General features: G+C 38.9%; 1 protein-coding gene across 2 annotated transcripts in view; it reads left to right on the top strand.

The window, feature by feature from the left end:
* GRID2 (glutamate ionotropic receptor delta type subunit 2) overlaps positions 1-20,617 on the top strand; it is a 1,665,223-nt gene that overhangs the window by 995,199 nt on the left and 649,407 nt on the right. For both annotated transcript variants that reach the window (XM_012558631.2, XM_004387023.3), the window contains one exon: positions 20,074-20,127. In XM_012558631.2, the coding sequence (XP_012414085.1) occupies positions 20,074-20,127 (54 nt within the window). The remainder of the gene's footprint in view (positions 1-20,073; positions 20,128-20,617) is intronic.

Genomic DNA, 20,617 nt, shown 5'->3' with positions numbered 1-20,617 from the left:
GTGGTTAAGAGCTCGGCTGCTAACCAAAAGGTCAGCAGTTCAAATCCACCAGCCACTCCTTGGAAACCCTATGGGGCAGTTCTGCTCTGTCCTATAGGGTTACTATCAGTCGGAACCAACTCAATGGCACCTAACAACAACAACAGATAACTATGACAATATCCAGTGGAATATTATGCAGCCATAAAGAGAAATGAAGTTCTGATTCATGCTACAACATGGATAGATTTTGAAAACATTATTCTGAGTGAAATAAGTGAGTAACAAAAGGACAAATATTGTATGATCCCATTTATATGAAATATCTAGAACAGGGAAATGTATTGTTGTCATTAGTTGCCCTTGAGTTGATTCCAGCTTATGGAGACCCCATGTGTGCAGAGTGGAATGGTACTCCATAGGGTTTTCAAGGCTGTGACCTTTCGGAAGCAGATCACTAGGCCTGTCTTCTGAGGTACTTCTGGGTGAGTTCAAACTGCTAACCTTTAGGCTAGTAGTCAAGCACTTACCTGTTTATGCCACACAAGGACTCCAGCAAATGTACAGAGACCAAAGTTTATTAGTGGTTACCAGAGATGAGAGGGAAGGAGAAAAGGAGCGTCATTGCTTAGGGGCACTCAATTTCGGTTGAGAGTGATGAAAAAATCTGGAAATGGATAATGGTGAAGGTTGCAGAACATGTTGAACACAATTAACGTCACTGAATGATACATGTAAAAAAATGTTGAAATGGCAAAATTATATATATATATATATATACACACACATAGATGTACATATGTGTATTTACCACAATTAAAAAAAATCCCAAATACTTTATATACAAGAATGCCAACAATTTTAGAAATATGAGAGTATCTCAGTAGTCAGATCTATTATAGAAAGAAAACCCCTATGGACAGATTGTAAATAATTTTAATTTCTCAAGAGTTCTTTTACTACTTTTCAAGAATTTCTTCATTTTAATGATAAAAACTATTTTATATTCTTGTGTAGTAAACTGTCTGTTTTGTATAAGAAGGCTGTCTCAGTTTGACTTACCAGTACACACCCTGTCACAAGGACTTGGATGAAGACGGTTTATTAGGGAGGTGGTTCCAGAAAGCATATGTAAGGATGTAATGAGCATGAGACAAAAAAGAAAAAAGAGAGTAAAGAGAAAAGCTAATCAAGAAAGTGTTACCGAGACTGCATTACCAATGTGGGAAACTAGGGCTCAAATCCTTCTGGGAACCTTCAGAGATACTGTGTGTAGAATATACCTCAGAATCACCCCACTGAATGGTGGGAAGGTTGGGGCATTTATTCATTATCTCCATCCCTGTTTGTTGAGGGTGGACCTCATGGATGCTATTAAAATACCCTCAGTTCTAGGTTGTGTTTGTGTGTGGCCAAACAAACTAGATAAAGTTCTCAGACAAGAGACATAGCTCTTGAGGTAAGACATGTCACTATGGTGGAAATTGTCTTCATGTGTAGGTGAAGAGCAATTCATGTGGGCTGAGCGGCTCTGGGGCAAAGTTAGCTACATATGCAGTAACCACCTAACATGAAAGCTTTCATCCAGTTCACGGATAGTTATTTAAGTCTATTATGAGTCAAGTCCAGAGTTAGTTGTTGGGAATATAAACCCCTGCCTCAAGAAACTTGTAATATGGTAGAGACTGCAGACAAGTAAAAAGAGAATTAAAATATAATTAGATAAGTTCAATGATGGTGGCATATATGCACATTTATAAGAGAGATTTATGGTGAAAGGGAGTATAATAATCCTGGAAGACTTCTGAGAGAGAATGATGATGCCTAAGAACATTTAGGGACCCATTATGTAAAGAGAGATTGAAGGCTGGGGGCAGAAGCTGGAATATTAAGGAGTGAATGGGAGGTGTGGAAGAAGAGAAAACAGTCATAGGCAGTATTTGAGAAGAATGTAAAGTCAAGTGGAGAGTGTGTTAGCTAGGAGGAAATCTAGAGTGACATAGGTGGTAGACAGAGACAGGAGTGTGTAGATCACTGATGATGCAGGGTCACTAGAGAGAAAGGAAGAAAGGGACCCAGGGCTCTGTTGAAAGGATTGTTGTTGTGTGCTGTTGAGTCAATTCTGACTCATAGCGACCCTGTAAGATAGGGTAAAACTGCTCCATAGGGTTTCTTAGGCTGAAATCTTTATGGGAGCAAATTGCCAGATCTTCCCTCCTGTGGAGCGACTGGTGGGTTCAGATCTTTCACTTAGCAGCGGAGTGCTTAACCATTGCACTACCAGGGCTCCTGATTGAAAGGATTAGCCCTTTTATAAGAAGAGTACCTATTTTACCATGATAAGGACATGAGGGATAAAGTTTCCAAAAACCAAACTCGTTGCTGTAGAGTCGATTACGACTGTATAGCGACCATATAGGACAAAGTAGAACTGCGCTAGAAGACTTCCAAGGAGCAGCTGGTGGATCTGAACTACCCGCCTTTGGGTTAGCAGCTGAGCTTTTAACCAGTGTGCCACCAGGGCTCCATATGGTGTATATTCATTTCTGAAATAAGAATATTAATAGCAACTACTTTCAAAGAGTTTTTGTGAGACCTGAATAATGATAGGCACTAAAGTATGTATTGTTCCTCATACATTAAAAAAAAAAAAAAAAACTACAGTTGCCTTTGAGTAGATTCTGACTTATAGTGACCCTATATGTGCAGAGTAGAACTGCTCCATTGGTTTTTCAAGGCTGTGACCTTTCAGAAGCATATTGCCAGGACTTTATTCTGAGGCACCTCTGGGTGGGTTCAAACCAGCAACTTTTTGGCTAGTAGTTGAGTGCCTAACCTTTTGAGCCACCCACTGACTCATTCATACATAATATACACACAATAAATGTTATCTATTATTATTCAAATAAGGACTATTTTGCTTTGCTTTGCTTTGCTATTGCTTTTGGAGGAGCAGAAATATGAGGGCTTGAAACCGTTTGTATCTGTTGACCTTTATCCAGTTTTTGTTTAAGTAGGAAACAAAGTTATTTGTGAGGTTGTTAGGAAAATGAACTAATGGACCTGATTGAAGGTTGACTCACTGCCGTGGAGAATGGGGGAGGAGCCAAACTGACGTAAACAGAATTTCTGCTAAGCCTTAAGTGTCCAGCAGTACTGGTAGTGCAGTGGTTAAGCACTTGGCTGTTAACTGAAGGGTTGGTGGTTCAAACCCACCAGCTGTTCCTCAGGAGAAAAGACCTGGCAGTATGCTCCCATGAAGAGATTTCAGCATAGGAAACCCTATGGGGTAATTTTATGCTGTCCTACAGGGTTGGTATGGTTTCCCAGGAGCAGCTGGTGGATTCAAACTGCCAATCTTTTGGTTACCAGCAGAGCTCTTAACCAGTACGTCACCAGGGCTCCATGTTTTCTTTCTTTTTTTTTTTTTTAATAGGGTTGGTATGAGTCAGAATCAACTTGAGGGCAATGGGTTTGGTTTGGTTTTTTTGGTAGTGGAAGCCATGAATTTGCAGTGACACTAACTCACACAGTCCTGTGATCCGTATCTAGAAAACGCAGAACAGTATATTCTAAGATGTGTGATGGCATGCAGGGACACTCCAGTCGTTTTATGGAAAATCTGCAGTTATAAACACTGACAGAGAACAAAAATTTTAAAATTACTTTAAAAAAAGAATCTACCAAGAGGTTTATGATCAATGAAAACTCTAAAATGTGTCAGATGATTTTGAATATTCTTGCCTTATGTAATGGTAGCATGAGTTTCTTTGTCAAAGTCTGTAATTCAGTTCTGCAAATGACATTTTGTTTGAGCACTTAGCAGTTGGTGCCTCAGTTTCAGCTGACATTTTGTTACTAAACACAGTTCTAACACCATAAGATGATTTGTCATTGGTAAGAAAAGGTGGCTTATATTTCACCGTAACGAAATGGCACAGACAGGAGAGTCAATTGCTTGAAATCCTGGGAAGTGTCCATTCTGTCAAGTCCAACACCATGGAAACATTTTTTTTTCTAGTAGGCCACCAGGCTGCTTTTTATGGAAGAAACTGTAGTAGAAATTTAGAAACCCCAGGAAAGTTTGGAGATTCTGTAAAAAATTCATGGATCATACCTCTAATGAGGTTAAAAAAGAATAACAAACACAAGTTGTTTAGGAAGATGGCTGTGAATATCCATATTTTGTATGTCTCTATATTTTCCCTGGTGGTGCAGTGGTTAAGTTTTCGGCTGCTAGCTGAAACGTCCAAGATTCAAACCCACCACCTGCTCTGTGGGAGAAATATGTGGCAATCTGCTTTTGTAAAGATTTGCATAGCCATGGAAACCCTATGAGGCATTTCTACTCTGTCCTATAGGTTTGCTATGAGTTGCAGTTGACTCCATGGCAGTGGGTATTTTTCTGTTGGATACTTTGTGTTATCAAAACCAGTTAGACATTTTGAATACTCTGAAGTGTGTTAATTATAGAATCATCAACATTATATACTACTGTGGAAATTGTAGAAAGCAGAATTCCCACGAATTATTGGAATAGCCCAAAGAAAACAAAAACATTGAACTAGGAACGTCTTTTAGTGAGCAATAAATAGCTTCCATAGTGGCTTCATCAATGATGAGCAAGATAACCCAGGATATGGCCAAGTTACTCAATTACCTTCACTATTATAAGAACAGCAGTAAACTGATTAACTAACTGCAGACACTAGATGCTTAACTGTCTTTTTGACGTTATACCAAAGAATCATTGTCTTTCTTCTAGAAGGCTTTGGGTCTGCCTGCCTCCTGTGTTGACAAGGGAAATTTTGTTATGATGAAAAAGCAGGAACAGAAAACTGTTTTCTCTGATTAAGCATCAGATAAATGTAGATGTAGATATAGATATATATGTGTAAATATATATATGTATATACATAAAAATGTTACTTGGTCTAGCAGACTCATTCTGAAAAAAAAAACGTAACTAGAACTCACTAAAGGAAAAACAAGTTGTCTTATACACTTCAAGGCAAATGATTAATTATGGAGTGGAGTGGTGGATGAAGTCACCTGCAATTTTCAAATTTTTCTATGGTTTATTCTCTCTCTCTGTTTCTCACACACAGACACACACACACACACACACACAGAAAGGGGTACAGTAGATGCACATAAGTTAATATAGTGGAGTTTAAATGTATAAAACTCTGCTATATCCCACACATATTGTGCAACATTCAGTTCAACTGCAATTTTTCTATTTTGAAGAATGCATTATGGGTTTTGCAACTTGGAGAAAGAGCATTATGAGAACACTTTTGTAGAAAGGATCTTTTTTAATCTATCTTCTACCTTATGATTTGGGCAAGTGATTTAAACTTTTTGTTTTTCAGTTTCCTCATATGTAAATTCTTGATATTATAGTGCTTATTGCATCATAAAGGAGTCCTGGTGGCAAAGCGGTTACAGCAATTGACTGCTAACCAAAAGGGTCAGTGGTTCGAAACCACCAGCAGCTCCTTGGGAGGAAGATGTGGCAGTCTGCTTCTGTAGAGATTTGGAGCCTTGGAAACCCTATGGGGTCGCTATGAGTCAGAATCGACTCAATGGCAGTGGGGTGGGTAATTATATCATAAGGATTTTTTGAGGATTAAATGAGTTATTATATATATAAAGGAGTCCCTGGGTGGCACAAATGGGGAAGTGCTTGGCTACTAGCTGAAAGGTTGGCAATTCGAATCCACCCAGAGGTGCCTCAAAAGATAGGCCTGAATCTGCTTCTGAAAGGTCACAGCTTGAAAATCCTATAGAGCCGTTCTACTCTGCACATGTGAGGCTGACATTGGTTGGAATCTACTTGACAGCAACTAACAACAAGTAGATATAAAAGCACTTAATGTGTGACACATAGTAAAAAACAAAAAACTCAAACCCATTGCCATTGAGTTGATTCTGACTCATGGCGACTCTGTAGTAAGCACTGAAATATTAGCTAACACACTATTATTATTACATTGATACACTATAAGAGCACTCAATAAACCTTTACTGAATTGAATAGATGTTAATAGTCATTTATGAGTATATCCAAAAAACACTGCAGTAACCAGAGTGATAAAAGGGTGTGAGGGGCAAAAGAAGGAATGGAATTAGCATTTTTAACCACGTGTAATGTCCCATGTGCTTTAGTTGCATTCATCCATTTCGTCCTGTCGCAGAGGAAAAACTCCAAGTTTGCTTAAAGTAAACTAAAGAGGTTTCTTGCAAGTATAGGAATCTTTCAAATGAGGAAACATGGGTTCCACCAAAGTGAAACCAACAAATCCAAGATGGGGTTGTGACAGAGCTCCAGTTCTAGGGCAGAATCAGGAGGTACAACCCACAATAATGTGATTGGTGGACAGTGAGGTAAGAAAATCAAAGGTGCAGCATTGAAAGGCAGCCCTTTGGATATCATTGGATAAAGTCACATTTGGCAAGATGGGATTGGTTGACAAAAAATAAAGAAGAATTGCAAGATACAATTAATGTTGTAATGATGACAAGTCCTGGTCATCAGACTTTCACAGAGGGTTACTCAAGGGAACACATTCTGTAAATGAATGTATCTTCCTGGGGTTGATCTGTGTGTAGTCACAGGATTACTGTAAGGCAGACATCCTGAGAACTGATTGTTAGAATAACTTGCTTAAGGCAGAACATTTCCTGAGGATGTCTTGTACTAAGGGTTTGATAACCATTTGTATTAATGTCCCCTGAGACAATGCATGCCAGCCCTGCTGGCTGACCACAGAGAAAAGCAACTTAGTAAGTGGGTCTAGCTTCTGTTACAAAGGTTAATTGTTTCTGCAGTTAAAGCTAGAGTCAAAGATGGGGGTTAGGTCCTGATTTTAAATTAGCCATTTTACTTTTAGTCAAATACCTCTAAAATTTAGTGTTCCTCATCAGTTCTAATTACACACCTGTGCAGAAAGTATTATTCAGATTAGCAGGAAACCAAGACAGAGAGTATGTTATATACCTGATTATCAGTAAAGAGACCTGGCATTTGAGCTCAAGCGCATTTACCTAAATTTTATTTTCTTTTTCTACTACTATGTAGCCCTAAGGTATGTGAATTTGGAGATTCTGAATATAATGCTTCTTATACTTTGTTCTCATGTAAATAATTAAGATTTCCTTGCCTAAGAAAATGTGAATTCCTTCATTTTCTGGATATTTCTGGAAATTAAATTCCATCTGATGGTGTCCTTTCAATACAAGTTTATCAAATGGCTTAGTCCTAGGTGAAGTAGCAATATCCATCCACAGATGTGTAAATATGAGTTGGGGCTACATAGTTATCTATTTCTACAAACAACATTTAGTGAAAATTTACCTCATGCCTGGGGACAAATATTTACTGAACCCTTACTATATGTTAGCCACCATTCTATTGGGAAAAAACCCACTGCCGTCGAGTCGATTCCAACTCATAGTGCCCCTATAGGACAGAGTAGAACTGCCTCATACGGTTTCCAAGGAGCAGCTGGTAGATTCGAACTGCTGACCTTTTGGTGAGCAGCCATAGTTCTTAACCACCTCCAGGGTTTCCAGTGGGGTAAAGAACTGATCAAAACAAAGTTTTTACTACAGTGAAACTTATATCCTAGGACACAGGAAGCTACAGTAAATTGTGTGTGTGTGTGTATGTACGTGTCTGTGGGTATGCTTGTATTAATTTGTCTCAGGTGGGATAATGGCTCTAAAGAATAGGACAGAAGTAAGATATTAAAGCATGAGTGAAGCAAGGATGGGTGATCATGAAAGTCATGTCTGATGAAGTGACATTTATTCAGAAACCTAGATGAAATCAAAGAGGAACCTGTGCATACATCTGTGATGGTAGAACATTCCAGGAGACAAAGCAAGATCAAAGGCAGGACTATACCAGAGCACCACCAAGAAAGCTAAAGTAGCTGAACCAGAAACATGGCCTCTACAATCAGTTACATAACTAAATGCACTTTAATAAAAGCTGGGATAAAGATTTGTTTAGAGTGGCATGCAGGTGGGGACGATACTGCCCGGGGGTAGGGAGACAATGAAGGTGGGAAAAGATTTGACCTTTGGTTCAGAATTTGATTTAAGAGAAATAGTTTGTCAAGGAGACAGGATAGTGGAGAGATCAAAAGGAACAAAGCAAAGGCATAGAAGTTCACAGCTATGAAGGGCTTGTATGTTGCATTTAGAAGTGATCCATAGGTTTTTCTTTAAGAACTTTTCCCCCTTCTATTTGCTTCAAGACAGCAAGCAAAACTAGTTCATAAATTCCATCAATCAAGTGCCAATATGTTCGTAATCATTATTTTAAGTCGTCATCAAAATCCAAGTAAGAACTTATATTCATTTGTTTTCCAGTCATACTTAAGAATTAATTTACCCTGCCAACAGTCATTCTACTATTAAATAAATAAATAAAATTTTTAACGTAATTCTTTTCTTGTTGCCAAAAGTTAACATGTCAGAATATGGTAAAATGGGCAAGGGTTGAGTGGTCCTTCAACAAACCCTACTTTTTCTAATTATTTTAGCTTAGCCAACCTTCAGTCACTGCAGCAGATATCTAAAAATCCCAATGCCAACAGAAACTCACAAAGAATTAAAACAGTAACACAGTGGTCTCTTGTACTAGCTACAACTGTCAAATCTTTATTGAAGTTCTCAGCTGGCAAATGATGAGAAATGATTTGAAATCATGAATTCATCTATAATATATGACACAGGAAGGTGGTTTTGTGCCATATGATGAATGCAGGTTCCCTATATTCTTGTATTAGCAGCCATCTTTATGCATTAAGAAGCATAGCAGGTAGCATTACCAAACCAAAAATGCTTTGCTGTCTAGATGATTATGACTAGCATTGGCCATCACCACCATCTGTTGGTGGTGGCATATTTCCATCTTCTAGGGAATGTGGGAAGACCCAACTGCACAGCAGTAACAATAATTCTAACATATCCATTTATGAAATAACTTTGGCAGTAATGACAAGAGGATTTGGATGGAAGTGTATTTGTGGTCTTCCAGCTGGAAGAGCAGAGGCAGAGATTCTAAAGCAAAAAGCAGACAGTGGGACGGCAGATAGTGGCTGCTTGGATGAGAACTAAAGAGAGTTGGGGATCCATGCTGAGTTCAAGGGGAAATGCAAACAAGACAGCCCTTTCAGAATATCCCTATGCTGCCCAATATCAGCGCAAGTGATTACTGATGCCATCTGCTGGATATACTTGGGATTTAAAAATGGAATCTATACAAATAACACTCCAGGGTGACTCTCTACTGTGGTTTCATTTCTTTTAGTGAGAATAAAAACAAACAAAAAACAAGCTAAAGTAAACAAGCAATAGGAATGATTTTAGTGTACCTTAAGAAGAAAACTAGAGATGTGTTCTATCACTCTACATTTCAGAGAATTATAGTATTAAATTGCATTATTTCTGGCAGAAATTTGTGGTGCTACAGTGTAGTTTTCCAAGTCAGTCAGGCAACTAGATATAGAGTTTATACAGTAAATGCATAAATCCCTTGTAAAAAATTCTAATACATACAATAAACATTATATACTATATACATTATGTACTCCTTTCGATACAGAGTACAACCCATCTGTCAGATTGTCATACTGTGGTGGCTTGCATGTTGTTATGATGCTGGAAGTTATGCCACCAGTATTTCATATACCAGCAGGGTCATGCATGGTGGACAGGTTTCAGCAGAGATTCGAGATGAAGACAGACTAGGAAGAAAGGCTTGATGATGCACCTCTGAAAATTAGCTGGTGAAATCCCTGTGGATCACGATAGAATATTGTCCAGTATAGTGCTGGAAGATGAGCCTCCTAGGTTGGAAGGTACTCAAAATACACAGTGGCTGCAACAATGGACTAAAGCATACCAATGATTATGAAAATGGTGCAGGACCAGGCAACATTTCATTCTGTTGTACATAGGGTCACCATGAGTCAGAGCTGACTGAGATCAACAACAACATACTTTATAGAAGAGTGTAGTACATTTTGTTTTGCTTTGTTTCTTTAAAAAGGGAGAAGAAATTAAAATGAAAGAAGAACAAGAATCTCTACTTGGTCAAAACTATTACATACGCAATTAGGTCTTACATAAAATGTAATAATGCAAATTGTTTTTGTTTTCTAGAAGTAGTTTCCTGTTGGTCATATTCTCCAAAGGACTATTATAAGACCATTATTTTAAAACGACAAAGCTCCTGGTGCTGTCTTAATAAAATTTTAGAACTTTTAGAAATGTGTGACTAAATTAACATTAATTCTAGTCTACATTTTCCAGATGTACTAATCCCATGAGATTTTCAGTGGGAAAATCTTTTCCATGATCAAATCCATGGGAATATGATGCATTATAAATATCCTCTTCTGGAGATCCATAATACATATTATTGAATTAATACTTATTGAGAGCTTACCAAGCGTCATTATCTCATTTAGTCCTCATTATGGTTCTAATATGTGGGCACTATTATTAACCCTATTGACGAATGAGGAAACTGGGGCTTACAGGGTTGGTAAGTCACAATATTTATATGAATAAATTGACACTTTAACTTCAGAGCACATGCTTTTAAGTCTGAAACTACTTCCCACAATTCAGTAAAAAATAGAATAATACTACATATTATTGATATGATATTTATGTTAATTCTACTATATTGATATTAACCTATTAAAAGCGCTGAAGTTTAGTAAAGATTCTGTTTAACTTTGCTTAACCTAACATTTCTGAATCTATTTGACTACAGAATGCTTATTAACTTTAGTAGAAGTAGTGTCCTACAGAATACAGTTCTAGAAATGCTGATATAAGCTATAGTGTTGCTGTAGATGAAAAGCCATGAAGGGAGCTGCTGTTTAATATTTCTCTGGCCACATGCTCCAGAATAATTGCCAGTGTCCTCCTCCCCAGGCATGCCACTCACTGGTTTCCACCTGATGATTTGAATAGGCAGGAACAGGGAAGTGCACACCTAGTATCTTTGCTGCCACAGGTGCACAGAAGCCACTGGAACCCTTTGCATAAAAGTGTAATATTTAGTACATCCTATAAAGGGAACAAGCTTAATTTAGTTAAGCCACAAGGTTGAGTGAAAGTCAGCATGTTGCTATTATTATTTAGTCAGTTGAATTGCCCCCTGTTCTCATACGAACGCTTCCACATTTATTATTGGTGAGATACATGCTCTGCCAGTGTTGTTGATTTCATTGCTTCAGAATGTCTCATATTTAGCACATCTAAAGATTTGAGAACAAATGATGGAAGACATCGTGATAAATTGTTGGACTTTTCTAAAGATTCAGAAGTTCTAAAGTTCCTGCCAGTGACAGATGTACTGTCCTTACTCGTTGCTTGTCTTCCTGACAGGACTTTTTTTTTTCCTCTTTTTTGCTCAATTCCCTTAAGGTGAGCTCAGCTTCTTGGGCAGTGGGTGACTTTCATTTTTTATATAACAACATCTCTACATACCGATGTGGCATGATGGCATCAACTCTATACGAACATGCAGCATGCTCTTTTTACATTACTAGTGTACAAATGTGTAGTGATAAAAGAGAATTATGAAGGAAGAGGAAGAGAAGAAACAGACTACCAAGGCAAATCCATAGCTGTGTTCCTCCTGTTATTTTGCCAACCTAACACACTGTGATTATCCCCTTGGATAGGTTTTTTTTTTCTTTTCCGTAGTTACTTACTACTTTCTTTTGACAGACCAAGCACCAAGCATAAGATGATATTTTACACAGTGTTTCTTAACCATTATTTTAATAAAATACATACTGTTTTAGTACTTTGAAGATCTTACGCCAATCTAACAACTTTTGAAAATTTTGCTTACGAAGTATAATTAGTATTCACTAACTTACAAAGCATTTACAGGAATCCACAAAATGAGACAAAACAACTACAACAATGATGTCCTTGGATAGGAACTAAGTTCCCACTGGAAAAAAAATGAATATTTCATTCAAGTTGCTTAATCCCTTTATTGATTACAAATATATTCACTGCTGAGATAAGAGATGTGCTACTTCGGTAAGGAAGGTTGGGAAAAAGGAAACAGTTTTCCCTGTTTGAGTTCTAATGTAATTGTGGAAATAAATATAAAGATTTAAAAAATTACTAGGTATCTTACAATCATATATTTTTTATTGTTTTACTGTGGTAAATATATATATAACAAAACATTTGCCAATCCTAGGTATATATCCCAAAGAACTAAAAGCAAGAATGCAAACAGAATCTTGTATACCAATGTTCATTGCAGCATTGTTCACAGTAGCCAAAAGGTGGAGACAACCTAAAGGTCCATCAAGAGAGGAATGGATAAACAAGATGTGGTATATACATACAATGAAATATTATTCAGCCTTAAAGAGAACTAAGTGCTGATACATGCTAAAACATGGATGAATCTTTAAAACATTATGCTGAGTGAAATAATTCAGTCACAAAAGGTTACAATCAATTCTTAATCCTTTATTCAGAAGTTATTCAATCCTTCAAGTTAGAATTGCAACTAGTTTAATACAGAATTGTTGTTGTTGTTACTTCCCATCCAGTTGATTCCAACTCATAGCGATCCCGTGTGTGCAGAGTAGAACTGCTCAGTAAGTTTTCAACACTGTGACCTTTCAGAAGCAGATCACCAGGCCTGCCTCACGAGGTGCCTCTGGGTGGGTTTGCATAGCCAGCCTTTGGGCAAGTAGTCGAGTGCTTAACCATTTGTGCTACCCATGACTCCGCTTAAGTGTATCAAATAATACAGTAAAACCTGTGAAAGCTGGAACCTGCGTAAGGTGGAAACCTGTCAGAAAAGGAAACTCAAATGTTTTCCACTAAAAGGACAGATAGAAAAGTGGTAAGACTGCCCCCTGTCAAAGGCGGAAAACTGGCAAGACCTGGAAAAACACGGCAGTCCCGCTGAGTTTCGGCTCTCATAGGTTTCACTGTATTACTAAAAAATGTAAAGTTTATAAAATGAATTGTTTTGAGATTTACAATAGTGAATTGGCTTTTGTTATCTCTACAACCTGTAAGAAATTGTTTTTTAGGTAAATATATCTCTGAAGAATGCTCACTGTACGTTAGCTCATTTTGATAATATGTGAGAGGCATGAACATCACCCCTTTTTCTCTTTTCTCTTAACTCTGTTATAAATTTTAAGCTTTCTGGTTTTCTGTATATATGTGTATAGAGAGATAGATTTAGAATATGTCTATTCTACCCTTGTTGGTCATTTAAGTGAAAGAACTCAAAGCCTACTGGGTTTCCAAGGTTTATGTTATTGAACTTCTTGCCACATTTTTTTTTTTTTTTTTTTTGCCTCTTACTAAGTGTTCCTTCTACCTTATCACTTACCTTTTTAATTAGTGGCTTTCTCACATAGCTCACTGTCTTATTCATCTAATGCTGGTTTAACAGAAATACCACAAGTGGATCGTTTTAACAAAGAGAAGTTTATTTCCTCACAGTAAAGCAGGCTAAAAGTCCAAATTCAGGGCATCCGCTCCAGGGGAAGGCTTTCTCTCTCTGTTGGCCTTCTCATCAATGTTCCGCCAGACTAGGAGCTTCTCTGCACAGGGACCCTGGGTCCAAAGGACATGCTCTGCTCCTGGCACTGCTTTCTTGGTGGTATGAGGTCTCCCTGTTTCTCTGCTCACTTCTCTCTTTTGTATCTCAAGAAATTGCCTCAGGACACAATCCAATCTTGTAGATTGAGTCCTGCCTTACTAACACAACTGCCATCCATCCTCTCTCATTAACATCATAGAGGCAGGATTTACAACATATAGGAAAATCACACAATCCCAGGAATCATGGCCCAGCCAAATTTATACACACATTTTTTGGGGAACATAATTCAATCCATGACATTCCACCCGTTGACTCCCCAAAAATCACATCCTTGCAACGTGGAAAACATATTCATCCCATCATATCATAGCAAAAGTCTTAACTCCAAGTCCAAAATCCAAAAATTCCTCTTCATCTGTTAGATCTAAAATAGAAGTTATCTGCTTCCAAAGGTACAATGGCAGAAAAGGCACAAGCTAGACATTTCCATTACAAATGGGAGAAGCTGGAGGGAAAGAAGGGATAACAGGCACCAAGCAAGTCAGCAGAACACATTACATTAGCCCTCAAGGCTTTGAAAATAATCTTCTGTCCTCTGAGACAATTTACACAATGGCCCTGCCCTCCAGACTCTAGGTATTGGCCACACTCTCCCAGATTCTGAGTGGAGGCCCCTCTGCCCTGGGCCTCAGCTCTGCCTTCCAGGCCCACTGGGACAGCAACTCTGCTTCCTCAGCTTTAGGAGCACCACTCCTCCAGTCCATCTGAGTGGCGACTCCACCCTGAGAAGCACCAGAGGCCATGGCTCCACCCTTTGAAACCCCTGAGGTCGTGGCCATACCTTTTGAGACCGAGGCAGCTGGGCTTTTTGTGTCCCTTGTCTCTTCAGCTTGTTTCCTGGTTTCTTAGTCTCTCGGCTCCTCGGGGCTCATGCCCACATGTGCCCTGCTGGGGCAAGTGTTCCAAATCTCTGTAGCTCCACTGGTAAGTGCCCAGAGGCACCCCACTCCACCAGAAAGCCTCGTGCACACAGGCACTCAGGTCTCTCGCTCCGTGGGTCGGCTCTAGTGCTGTCTCACACTGTCTCCTGGTTCTCCTGCTATTGGTCCTCTGCCAGTGTCACTTCTCTGCTGCTGTAGGTTCTCTGCTGCTCGTGGTCCTCTGCCACTGCTGCTCCTCTATCCATTTACTGTTTCAAAACCACTTCCACATTTTAGGTATCCATTAGAGCTGCACCCCACTCTCGGTACCAAATTCTGTCTTAGTCATCTAGTGCTGCTATAACAGAAATACCACAAGTGGATGGTTTTAATGAAGAGAAGTTTATTTCCTCACAGCAAAGTAGGCTGAAAGTCCAAATTCAGGGCATCAGCTCCAGGGGAAGGCTTTCTCTCTCTGTTGGCCTTCTCATCAATGTTCCCCCAGACTAGAAGCTTCTCCGTGCAGGGACCCTAGGTCCAAAGGACATGCTCTGCTCCTGGCACTGCTTTCTTGGTGGTATGAGGTCTCCCTGTCTCTCTGCTCACTTCTCTCTTTTATATCTCAAGAAATTGCCTCAGGACACAATCCAATCTTGTAGATTGAGCCCTGCCTTACTAACACAACTGCCACCCATCCTCCCTCATTAACATCATGGAGGCAGGATTTACAACATATGGGAAAATTACACAATACCAGCAATCATGGCCCAGGCAAATTTATACACACATTTTTTGGGGGACATAATTCAATCCATGACACTTTTAGTAACATTCAATTACAAAAACTCAAAGAACTTATGCCAGCTCATTGGTTATGCATGAAGATGTTAACCCAAACAAAACAAAGCAAAACAAAACAAACCAAACCCATTGCCGTCGAGTTGATTCTGACTCACAGATCTAAGAAAATCATATTCCCTTTTTAGTAGACAGTTTCTCAGAAAATGAATGGAAACATTAACTTTCTGTGTACAACATTGCAATAAAAAGTCTTCAAAGATTCTTTATAACATGGTGTTACAGAAATACATAGATTTTAGTTGTGTATACATTGGTATATTATTACAAAGATGAAACCTAACTATCTTGTAATTCTTAAGCACATTTCTAGTAAAATTTGTTTTCCTTCCCTCAAAAAAAAGGGCTAATAAAAGAAAATCTTAAATATTCAATATTTATGAAAAGGCCAACAGATATTTCAGGGTTTTGAAATCATGCCTTCAAAAGTCACTGAATTAAAAATTACTCCGATGTGCATGTTTATTAAAATGTATTAAGGTTACAAAAGATGTATAAACCCATTGCTGTCAAGTTGATTCCGACTCCTAGCGACCTTATAGGACAGAGTAGAACTGTCCCATACAATTTCCAAGGAGTGGCTGGTGAATTCAAACTGCCAACCTTTGGGTTAGCAGCTGAGCTCTTAACCACTGTGCCACCAGGGCTCCACAAAAAAGCGTATAGCTGAGATTAATAAAAATGCATTGCATTAGATAAGATAGGCTAAATTGCTCTAGAAAGTAAGATAAAAATGTATCGTCTCAACACAAGAGAGGTTTATTTCAGGGTCAGTGATGTGCACATCAGCCATTAGGGGAAACAGGTCTGCTCCATGAGTTCAAGGTATGTGACTTCCAAAGTAACTCTGGCCATGGCATCACTACCCAGTCAGTTGGAGTGGCTATTGAGCAGGGACCAGCACATGAGAGGTTTTATGGGTCAGGTTGGAAGTGGCATACATCACTTCTGCTCGAAATTCTATTGGCTGGAACTCAGTGGACTTATAGTCCCATCCTGCAATGGAGGATGGCAAAAGTGATAGTCCAGGTAGAAGGGGAGAATGAATTTTGGTCATTTGCCAGTAGTTTCTACCACATGAATCCTTCATTTTTAATATATACTTACTCCTCACTTATTGACTATCTCAATATCCAACATTTCACATTTACAACAATAGTAAAAAATTTACTATCTGAGTATTTTGCACATTAACTATGTACAATTGGCAGTAACAAATGCTGAGGTTCAAGGCAAGAGTAATACTGGCTGCAGTGGTGTCACTAGAGTTGGTGTCACCCAGTGAGGTAACTCATGATGTCACTGCCTCCCTCCCCCAACCCCACCATGCACCTCCTCCCCTACCAGCCTCAGCCTGCAGGAGGGAAGCACCCTGGGCTCCTGGGACTCACCTCCCGGTGGATGCAGGCGCCCAGCTCCCAGCGGCTTGTGGCTTCTCCTGGCTCTGGGTGGCGGAGAGCAGCAGGGGCAAGCCAGGAGGGCTGGAAGCCCATCTGGGAATGGGGCAGCTGCACAGAAACAGCCCCCAGGCCTCGGCTCAGTGCTCCCATGCAGACCTGCTCTGGGCCTGTACCTGCTGCACTCGGGTCCCTCCAGTGAGCTCGGGAACCTCCAGTGCTCTCCAGCTCCTGACCGTCTGAGCTCCAACTAGCTCCCGACCAGGCCCAATTGAGAGTAGAAGCAGGAGGAGATGAGGAAGTAGAAGGAAGGAGGGAGACCTGGCAGGGGAAGAGTTGGGAGCAAGGGGAGAGAAGGAAGGGAACAGGAGTGAAAAGGAGGACAGGATGGGAGCAGACCTGCTGCAGGGGCACATCACTTGCAGAAGAGCCTGAGGGGATGCCCTTCATCGCTATGTCATCGACATCCTCCATTTTCTCATAACACCTCATCCTCCATTTTCTCATAACACGGATTTTCGCATAACAGCCCGGTCTTTAGAACCTAACCATGTTGATATGTGAGGAGTGGGTGTAATCTAATTTTTCTGATGAAGTCCCTGGGTGGTGCAATCAAGTCATTGATTACTAACTGAAAGTTTGGTGACCCAAGGCTACCCAGAGGCTCCTTGGAAGAAAGGTCTGGCAATTTGCTTCAGAAAGCCCTATGGAGTGCAGTTCTACTCTACACATGTGGGGTTGACATGAGACAGAATCAATGCAAAGTCAACCAGAGTTTCTGAAAAACTTCGCATCCACTCACTTGTTCTAAAAAAAAAAAGGGTGCTGTTAGTCAATTCTGACTCCTAAGTACCCTATAGGACAGAGTAGAACTACCCCATAGGGTTTCCAAGGAGCAGCGGGTAGATATGAACTGCCGACCTTTTGGTTAGCAGCCGAGCTTTTAACCACTGTGCCACCAGGGCTCTCACTTATTCTTAGGGCAGACCTTTTTTTTTTTTTTTTTTGGTCCGTTTAGTAAGCTAAACTTGAAGGAATCTTGGGAATGAATGATTTTAGAATGGTTAGTCTCACAAAAACCTGATAGGAGAGCTGAGAGCCGGATAGAGGCTCCAACAGACCGTTTCTTTGAAACACACGTTGACTGTATGGGTGGATGAGTTTCTCCTTTCTCATACAGATGGTTCAAAGATTCCTGGTGCCCACTCACAGTGGAGAGCTCCAAATTTAGAACATGATGATAGTTTATGTATTTGCCTGCTAATAATGTTTTGCTTGTTTCAAATTCATACTGCTAAAATGTCTTATATTTTAAAACTCATGAATAAAATCAGGGGTAAGACTGAGACCTGCTGACCCTAAGCAAACAAGGATGATGTAGTGAACAGAATCATGGCCTTAGAAGAGATATTTGCCTTTCTTGTTTGCTAAACACAACACTGATCCCAGTTCCTTGATACCAGTACATATTTTTTCTTGGAAGTGTATTTTTAAGAGAGGCAGTGTGATGGATAAGCAAGCTTTATGCTGTAAACAAATTGTTATTGTTAGGTGCCCTCGAGTCAGTTCTGACTCATAGCAACCCTACGAACTGTACAACAGAACGTTGCCCAATCCTGCGCCATCCTCACAACCCTTGCTATGTTTGAGCCCATTGTTGGAGCCACTGTGTCAGTCCATCTCACTGAGGATCTTCCTCCTTTTCCCTCACCCTCTATCAAGCATGGAGTCCTTCACCAGGGACTGGTCCCTTCTGATAACATGGACAAATATGTGAGATGAAGTCTTACTATCCTCACTTCTATGGAGCATTCTGGCTGTACTTCTTCCGAGACAAATTTGTTCATTCTTCTGGAAGTCCATAGTATATTCAATATTCCTCGACGACACAGTATTATTGTAACTCTTACTTTCTACTTGGTTCATTCATGTTGCACAAAACAAAAACTTCTCACTTACGTTTCACAAGTGATGGTGAGTTCTCATAGCATGCACCTAAATTTTACTTCATCTGTCCATATAGTACACATTATTTAAACTGGAACAATTTAAGCCAAATTGAGTCATGTCTTTATTGCTAGCATTGCTTCAGAAGTACTTCTAATCTATACTGTCTATATATTAGTTTTTACTTCTCTTTCCTCTGAATACTTCTTACTTCCATACATTAGTTGTGGTTTTTTTCCCTCAAATACAAAATATTTCTCTCCATTTTATCCAGATACCTAGACTTGGCTTATATCCAAGTCTCTGACTTGTATTCCTTTAAATGCTATGGAATTACTAATTTTCTGAAACATTTCATTTCTAATAAATCACTGATGATTTGTCTCTAAGACAATTAGAGAAAATTAGAAATAAGGGTTTCCATTCATTACTGGTATAACATTTTTTAGCTAAATCTGAAAACTGGCAAGTGTCACATTTTCTACATTAAGTGTCTCCAATAAGTTGAGCATGTGTGTATTTTGAAAAATGACATAATTATATAACTTAAATACAGATAACGTATCCTCAGTCTTATGGTAACTTATAATCTGTACACCTCAGTAAGGTCACAGGGACCAATTGGATGTATGTTCAAATAGTGTGAATTTTACACTAAAATTATGAACAACAACAACAACAGCAGCAAATATTCATCAAATACATACTTTGACAGAGCATTGGCTCATGTAACGAATATATTTTTTCCATTGCATTTCCCATTATTCAATGTTTTCAATAGGCATTTCTCAGTAGAACAAAGAATAACCACCAAAATGCAATTGATACTGTATAATAACCAGTAAGTAGGTAATAGAAGTTTATCAAAATTTATTTGGAATGGGAAATATTTACTTGAAACTTAAATCACAATGCATTATTATTTATATCATTATTTTTTATTTGTAACCTATGTTTTTCTAGGCTTTTAATAAAATATATTTTCAAACTTAATTAGCAAATCAAATGAAAACAGAATTGCTCCTAGAGCGTATTGGTAATGATTTTCTATCTTTAACGGAATAACAAGGGCCTTTCTAACACGTGGCTCAGTAGTTAAGAGCTCGGCTGCTAACCAAAAGGTGGGCAGTTTGGATCCACCAGTCGCTCCATGGAAACCCTTTGGGGCAGTTCTGCTTTGTCCTATAGGGTCACTATGAGTCTGAATTGGCTCGATGGCGACGGGTTTGGTTTGGTTTTGGTTTCTAACATGTGATTCATCTTTGCTATTTGTAAAGTATATCCATTTAGTTTGGTTTATTTTTCATGACTAATGCTGACTGATGACTGGTTTGTTTTCTAGGTTGTGGAGACTAATTTGGTTGCTTTTGACTGTCACTGGATCATTATAAATGAGGTAAAACCAACTAAATGTTGTCATCTATAACTCCTGTTTTCATAAATGTATTGACATCTTTTCCTATGGCCTTGAATTTCCAAGAGAAAACAGAATATGAAGTAAACTTTCATCCACTGAGTGGATGCTGTTAAACTAAAATAGAACGAAATTTAAATATATATATATATATATGTAAAGGGATTTTTATGAATAAAGTAAATGGAGAAGGTTTTCCGCACTATCTTTCAGCCTTTTCTGTTGGTTCACACTGCCTGCTTAGGGAGATCATCTTTATAAAAAGTATAATTCTTCTTTGTAAGTACATGAATTTTTCCCCATGGAGTGCTTGTGTTCCATTTATATTTTAATATTATCTCTAGAAATTTTATTCCTCAGCCCTTACAGGAGATCAGATTAAATAGTTCTGAGTATGAAAATGAATAAACAGAAAACAGATTTTTTTTCTTTTCATAAAGAAATACGACTGCTTTAAAATAGATTGACTTGT

The sequence above is a fragment of the Trichechus manatus genome, unplaced genomic scaffold, assembly GCF_000243295.1.
Source record: "Trichechus manatus latirostris isolate Lorelei unplaced genomic scaffold, TriManLat1.0 scaffold00178, whole genome shotgun sequence".
Classification (NCBI taxonomy): Eukaryota; Metazoa; Chordata; class Mammalia; order Sirenia; family Trichechidae; genus Trichechus; species Trichechus manatus.
This window is presented reverse-complemented; position numbering and strand designations above follow the sequence as displayed.